This window comes from Glycine max, chromosome 9, assembly GCF_000004515.6.
Source record: "Glycine max cultivar Williams 82 chromosome 9, Glycine_max_v4.0, whole genome shotgun sequence".
In the NCBI taxonomy this organism is placed as follows: Eukaryota; Viridiplantae; Streptophyta; class Magnoliopsida; order Fabales; family Fabaceae; genus Glycine; species Glycine max.
The window spans coordinates 1,839,826-1,847,679 of NC_038245.2; the positions used below are offsets into that span (position 1 = coordinate 1,839,826).

The 7,854-nt window shown below is 30.8% G+C and overlaps 1 protein-coding gene across 1 annotated transcript; it reads left to right on the top strand.

Moving 5' to 3' along the window:
* Positions 1–2,088: 2,088 nt before the first annotated feature.
* Positions 2,089–6,627, top strand: LOC100816732 (U3 snoRNP-associated protein-like EMB2271). The gene is made up of 7 exons (XM_003535024.5): positions 2,089–2,554; positions 2,659–2,998; positions 3,459–3,683; positions 3,902–4,130; positions 4,481–4,659; positions 5,079–5,144; positions 6,465–6,627. Exons 1-7 carry the CDS (start codon positions 2,178–2,180, stop codon positions 6,537–6,539), a joined length of 1,491 nt encoding a protein of 496 aa, XP_003535072.1. The 5' UTR covers positions 2,089–2,177; the 3' UTR covers positions 6,540–6,627.
* The last annotated feature ends 1,227 nt before the right edge of the window (positions 6,628–7,854 follow it).

Consider the following 7,854-nt stretch of genomic DNA (forward strand, 5'->3'; position numbering starts at 1 on the left):
ATAGAAATTATTCCATATTTTATTCATGGTGTAATTAATATTCTTTTCCCATAACAACTTTTAATTACTCAAACTTATCTTTAGGGGACATTTTGGTAGAAGAAAAGTTGTTTCCATCCTAATTATATTGCAAGGTGGCTGCATTCATGATTTTAAGAATATATTTTTGTAGTTCACTGTAAAATTATTGAAAATATTTACAATTTTTTTTCGGAATTAAAGATTTTCATTTTCAATAAAATACTAAGTATATGAGTATACTTTTGTACTACATTATTTTTCTTTTACTATTAATTACTTTTGATCTTTTCCATTAATTTACAGGTTTATTGAATTTTCGTATGCCAACCTTTTAAATTTTATTTTATAGTCATTTTTCTAAATTTTGCAAACAAACTATAGCAATAAAAAAATAGACTAGTTTTTAATAAATTACAAATAAACTTATTTTTGCTACACATTTTTTTATAACATATTTCTTTACACGTGTGCTGTTGTTGGAATAAAGAAAAAAAAATGCATTAACCAAATACTATGAAGTAGTTTGATTTTAGATCACTTGACTAAGACTAAAATACATGCGCAGCTAACACCAAAAGTCTACGGGGTTTAGGTTGAATCCAAACTGAAAGTTTGAGAAAATCGGTATATTAATTGTCATACTTCCTCCAGACTTAAATAATATAAGTTAAAAAAAATAGACCTAAATAAAGGTAAATATTAACTGAGTATTTTATCTTATTTAATAATAATATTCCTATTATGTTGTTTATGTAACCTGTTTCTAATTAATTCATTAATAAAATAAAAAAACTAAAAAGAGACTAATTCATTTAAATTAATAAAATTAAACAGGGACTAATAAAAAAAAACTAATTAAACATGAACTAATTTATTAAAATTAATAAAAACTAATTAAACAGGAACTAATTCATTAAAATTAAAAAAATAAAGAGAGACTAATTCATTTAAATTAATAAAATTAAAGAGAGACTAATTAAAATTAATAAAACTAATTAAAAAGGGACTAATTCATTAAAATTAACAAAACTTATTAAACATGGGCCTAAAATTAAAAAAATAAAATGAGACTTATTCATTTAAATCATTTTTTTATGAACTCTTGTAATTTTACATTTTACATGTGTTTTTAAAAATTCACATAATCCTTTTAAATCTTAAAAATCTATAAAGGTCTTTCAATTCTTATGATATAAATCTATTAAAATTTAAATTATCATAAAAATTTTATAAAAAAAAATTAATAAATCATTACATTCTTATTTAATCTTTAAAATTTTAAAAAAAATTATGCTAAAATAATTTTTTTAAATCTTAATTCAATACATCTTCTAAAATTTTTGTTTTTACCCGATAAAATAATAAGTATAACAAATAATTGTAGCAAAACCAGATGATAAAAGATAAAGAAAAAAGGAAAAAAAAAGGGAAATTTTAAATTACATATTTACTCTAACTTTCATTTTTATAAACTATTAATGAATTTTATAAATATAATTTAATATTGTGTGAGCCAAATTGTTATTAGGATAACAATAGAGAGGTTGATCTCAATAGTAGTCTTTTATCATCAAAATATACCTTGAGGTGTAATTATAATTACTTTATTAATAAATTTTATAAGTATTTATAAGTATTTTTACTATACATTTTTCACATGATTTTTTCATATTATATATAATATATTAATTTTGTACTATATATTTAACGGTTAGAAACATTAAATTTATTAATAATTTATATTTTTTAAAATTATCTTTAAAATTAACATGTGCTAGTACTTTTTGCAATCTTCATACAAGAAAATGAATTTGTCTTATTAAATTTTACCATTTATTATTAAATAACTAAAGGTATTTTGATAAGAAAAAATCATTAGGGATGGAGGTAATATTTATTAGGAAAACATTGTAAAACACTAAAACCCATCAGGATATCGACCGAAGGAACATTTTATTACTAAACCTTAAAAAGAAATATTGCAATAATCTTCAAAATTAAGCCATTTTAATTTTTATTCTTATTGAATGATAAAAAAAATTAATAATTAAATAACATTTCTCAAACACTCTTAAACCCTAGTTGTTTCCTCTGTCTCAAAACAAAAACCCTACAAACAAAACACTTCCTGCTTCGCAAACGTTTGAATCTGAATCATGCCGCGCAAGAAGAAGGCTCACGATCCATTCTTCACCAACGATTCGCGAAAGCGCCAAAAACAGAACAAAAAACTTGACGAAGATGAAGAAGAAGACGCCGAGATAGAAAGCGACTTCGATGAAGACGGCTTCTTCGCCGGCGGCGGCGGCGGCGGTGAGGAGCAGGAGGAGGAAGAGACCGGCGCGGAGGTGCGGAAGAGACTCGCGCAGGACCTTCTCCAAAGGGTTCGGAAAAGCGCGCAGAAAGGAGAGGAAGAAGAGGATGATGAAGAAGAAGAAGACGAAGAAGGAGCAAGAGACTCGCTCGTAGCTCAAAAGTTGTTAAAGGAGCAAAACGAGGAAAGTGGACGCGTCAGAAGAAGCCTTGCTTCAAGGTTTGATTCATTAACTCAATGCATTCCTCAATAAATTGTTTGTGTTTGTGTTTTGATTTAACCATAAAGTTTTGTTTTTTTTTTTTGTTTGGTTGTTACTTTAGGGTGAAAGTGAGTGGTGATGAAGGATTTAGGGTGTTGGCGAAGCACCGGCATAGTGTGACGGCGGTGGCTCTATCTGAGGATGATTCGAAGGGTTTTTCGGCGTCGAAAGACGGAACAATTATGCAGTGGGATGTGAATAGTGGGCAATGTGAGAGGTATAAGTGGCCCAGTGATTCGGTGTTGAAGTCTCATGGGTTGAAGGATCCGCAAGGTTCGGCTACAAGGCAAAGTAAACAAGTATTGGCTTTGGCTGCGAGCTCGGACGGTCGCTATTTGGCAACCGGAGGCCTTGATCGCCATATTCATATATGGGATACTCGCACCAGAGAGCATCTTCAGGTACTGTCTCTGCATTCTTTTAAATGAATGATAATAATGTAGAATTATAGACTGAAAAGTGTCTGGCATGTTTTGTGCCTGTGCCTATTTGAGCATATAGAAGGGTAGTTGGTTGTTAACTGATTGTTTTGTTTGGACTGATTAATGTGTGTATTTTGCTGCTTGTTCTGTATAAAAATGTTTCGCCGCTGTTTTAGTATGTGACGCCTTATCGAAATGCTTAGCTTTAGTTCATTGTGGGTTTTGTGTTTTAGTGGGTAGTGAATTGATTTGAGTGTAATCAGGATCCTACATGGTGATTGACAAAGTAAAATGTGAAGTAAATTATCTGTAGTTAACACAGGACATCTAGTGTTTGGAAAATCATAGGCCTTGTTTGTAGCTAATTGTTTTAGGGTCTTGCACTGTTGAATTGGGGCTTGCGTTGTTGTTATTGGATATTAATTTGGATTTTTTACAGTCTTTTCCAGGTCACAGAGGTCCTGTTTCCTGTCTGACTTTCAGGCAAGGAACTTCAGAGCTTTTTTCTGGTTCATTTGATCGGACAATTAAGATATGGAATGTTGAAGACAGAACTTACATGAGCACTCTATTTGGCCACCAAAGTGAAGTATTAAGTATTGATTGCTTACGCAAAGAAAGGGTACTGACTGCTGGACGTGATCGAAGCATGCAATTGTTTAAGGTAATTTCACCATGATGAAGTATTTGGCTATCATCTAACTTGTATGCTAGGGTTTCCTTGCTTTCTCCTACTGTTGCTGTGTTCTTTCCCCTTTTATGTCTGAAATTATTGATTAAGGGGAAACTTTTATCAGCTAATTACTATTTCTTGGGTTATTCCTATTTCTCTTTTAGACTTGTTTTTGACCATTTTTTTAATGTGCATTCTCCCTAATTTAGGTTCATGAAGAGTCACGTCTTGTATTTCGTGCTCCTGCATCCTCCTTGGAATGCTGTTGTTTTGTTGGTAATGATGAACTCTTTTCTGGTTCGGATGATGGAAGCATTGAACTTTGGACTGTAATGCGAAAGAAGCCTATTTACATTTTGAGGAATGCACACGCATTACCGGTGGATAGCATGAAATCTGACCAAAAGGACAGTGAAAAACTCCCCAATGGTAACTTAGGTAAATATGTTCATATATTTTTTCCTTGCAAGTCAAATGTCTCAAAATATTGACAGTTCCTTCAGTTCTTTAAATTTTGTTGGAGAAAAATATATGATGTATACAGTAACATGTTTTCTTTCTTTTTTCTTTTGCCTGCTTTTCAGAAAATTTTATGTCATTTCCTCTATGATTCTGAATCAATTTACTCCTGTAATGTATGCATCAGAGAACAAACAACATCATATTTTGCTGTTGGCTTAACTACTGCATCTTGTACAATACGAATGCATGAATTTGTAATACATTTGCTAGTTATATTTATCCTTATCTCAAGATCGTAAAGTGATACCGTTGTCTTCATTCTGCAGAAAATGGTTACAACCATCCCAAGGATCATCATTGTTTGTCAGTATTCTCTTGGGTCAGTGCGGTCAGTGTTTGTAGAAACAGCGACCTTGCTGCATCTGGGGCTGGCAATGGTTCTGTTCGATTATGGGAAATTGAAAGTGATACCAAAGACATTAAGTCTCTTTGTAATGTGCCATTGGTAAGTGAAAGGAATAGCAACTAAACTCTAGTTAACTTTTCCTAGATTAATTTTTCATAGATTTTGATTATAGCTTCTGTTGAAAAGGCTATTGTTGTTCTTGTTTCTGTTGAATGTAGCTTCTTCTGTAAATCACTAAATCCCTTGTTATTTATTGAATAACTCTCCCCTTTTTTCAAACCTTACTTTTTTGTGCCATGTGATGTTAACATAAGCTTGCGCAGAATAGAGATTGTATACTTGTAAATTCGTACATAGATTTGTAGTTTTATGTAAAAAATCAAGTTTTACTTTTGAAGTCAAAAAGTAATTTCCAAACATGCAATTCTTCATCTTTCTAGTGTTGGATTTACATTTGTACTGAGTTTTATTGCAGTTGAAAAATCCACTGCCATTTAATTTATCCTTTTGCATAACAGGCTGGGTTTGTGAATTCCTTGGCTTTTGCAAAATCAGGAGAATTCTTAGTTGCTGGAGTTGGACAGGTGAAAATTTTCTCAAACTGTGTCCTGCTTGTATGCTTTTTTTTTTTTGTATACTATTTACTGAAATTTCACTGGAAACACTGTCATGGACAGAAAAGTTATCTGAGCATTTCAACTTTCTAGTTTGAAAGGTGGACTTTTAGTATGATAATATAAGGAAATCGATACCAGGTTATCTTATTTATGACTCACTCACACTAATAGGTGAATTTATTATGTTCTCTTGATGTTTGTGTTCTTTGTTTCTTCCTCCCCCCTAAAGCTCTCTCATTTCCAACATTATTTTTATGAAGGTAGCTGTCTCTCTGGCAAATTTCTATTTTTAGCTTGTGATTGTGAGACTTCTCGTGTTAAGTGATTAGAATGACATAATTTATAAGATTAAAGATTTCTCAGGTCCAAATTTTGCTGCACTCAGTTAGGTGTCAATCTGTCCACAGGTGTGTAAGCCTGTAACCCAATATGAGTGTAACCACATTAGCAAATGGACCTTTAATAATGATTGTCCATGGAGACAAATTTTATTGTTTTTCTCTCCTGGTGTTGGATAAGTATATGAAATTGACTAGTTTTATCTAGTAAATAGATTGCTACCAACTTTGAACTTGAAGAGATTAGAATTGTTGAAAGAAAACATTACTGATGCCTTTAATTCTATAGAAACGCCACTTACATCATTGGATACTATTTACTCTTATAGTTATAGATTGCATATTTTACCAGAATAATTGCAGCTATTATCAAATTCATAATTATAAGCCAGTATATAACTCTGCTTTTAAAGTTAAACTCAAGCTTAAATCATAGAGCTACTTAAATCAGTCTTGCCAAATTAAGGAGTATGCCTCATATGTAAACTTTTGCTATAATCAATGAAATGTTTTCAATTTGATGCTTGAGTCTGCTCTCTAGAGAAGTTTCATTTTCTGCTATATGGGAATTTTGTCCGAGTAATTTTGATATAAATATAATTGTTCACAATAAATTTATGGTAATTCACATCTACTATAGTTTCCGTGTTGGTCCTTTTCTGATGGAGCACGAAGAACATATGATGGGCTATGGAACAAAAAGAAATTCAAACTTCTAAAAACCTAATTAGTGCATTTGTTAGCATCTTGTTTGTTTGGGGCTAATTGCATTCATTAGTATGTTGTCAAACAATGCAATGTTATATGCTAATAATAGTATGTGTCAGGCATTCTTCCTGAATTAATTCTCTCCCACATGATTCTTGTGTCCAATAATTCTTGAGCTGCCAATACCGTGCTAGAATTAGTGTTTTCTTCTTCTATAAACTAAGATGCATTTTGTCTGCAGGAACCTCGTCTAGGAAGGTGGGGACGTAACCCTGAAGCTCGAAATGGAGTTTCAATTCTTCCTCTTAAGTTGTGAGATGAGGCATTGAATATTGTACCCTCCTCAATTTTGACATACGAATTGTAACATTGAGTTGAAATGTAGGTCCGTGATCTTAATTAAATGAATCAATTACATTTATTTTTATTATTGTCATAGATAATTTCTTAGTTTATGCTTTGTTTGTATAGGATTCTGAAATCTTGAAATGTTTTTTTTTTACTTAGGACTACTCAAAGCAAATATAAAAATTTATGGTGCAAAATCATTTTCCTTGACGCCAATACCACCTGTTTCAATACAGTTAAACGCCCCTATCATCAACCTTCCATTGACCTTGTAGTACTCAAAACACAGTAGGCAATTTATTATTTGTCTACTAAATCTTGTTCCTCCTAATTACAATGACTTTCCACTATCATCGAGGGACTTGTGCTGAACTTGTTTACACCGTTATTTGTACATGAAGTGTCTGTTTGGCTCTCCGTTCGGTGTACCTTAAACGGATGCTTTTGGATCCAACGTACGTTTAGGGTCTTGGCAATGATTTTTCCAAACATGGTTTGTAGTTGATTTTGTCTTTCAATCACAAATTATGACTTTTTAGACAATTTTGTAAAAGTTAATAGAATATATGATATTTTGTAATTAAATAATGGTATAAAATTATTTTATATTGATTTTATAATATTTTTTCTCTCAAAGTTTAAAGGTAATTATATATTCAAATAAAAATAAGAAAAATGTTAATAAAGTTTAATTGTCATGCAGTATAAAATAATCTTATAATTATTAAATCACATTTTTCATAATTATAAATATATGATAAATTTTAATTGAATAACGATATAAACCTATTTTATAGTGGATAATCTATTATCTCATTAATACACATCTATTTTTTTTTCTTACTTTCTTACCTTAAATAACTTAACCTTAAATTAACAGGTTTATTATAATAATTATGGGAGTTTAATAGTTGAAAGTTGAAACGAACTAAAATTCAAAGTGTGTTTATGAATAAAAGACAATTAACGATGGTAACTTTAACAACAAATAATAAAAAGTATTAGGTTTCAATTGATCAAAAGACAGTCTGGTCTCATGTTGATTGCGTAATAATAAATAATAAACCTATGCCGAAAATTAAAGAAAAAACTGCTCTCAATCTATAATTTTTTTCTTTCGAAATTACGATTCATTCTTACAGTCAAAAGTCACCAAATAGGTATTAAATAACTTCATATAACCAAAATCGTGAAACACTTACCAGCACATTAATCCCCTCTTATAAACACATAAAAGGACAATGCATAGGAATTCAATGCAACTCTTTAAAACCAACTAAGGG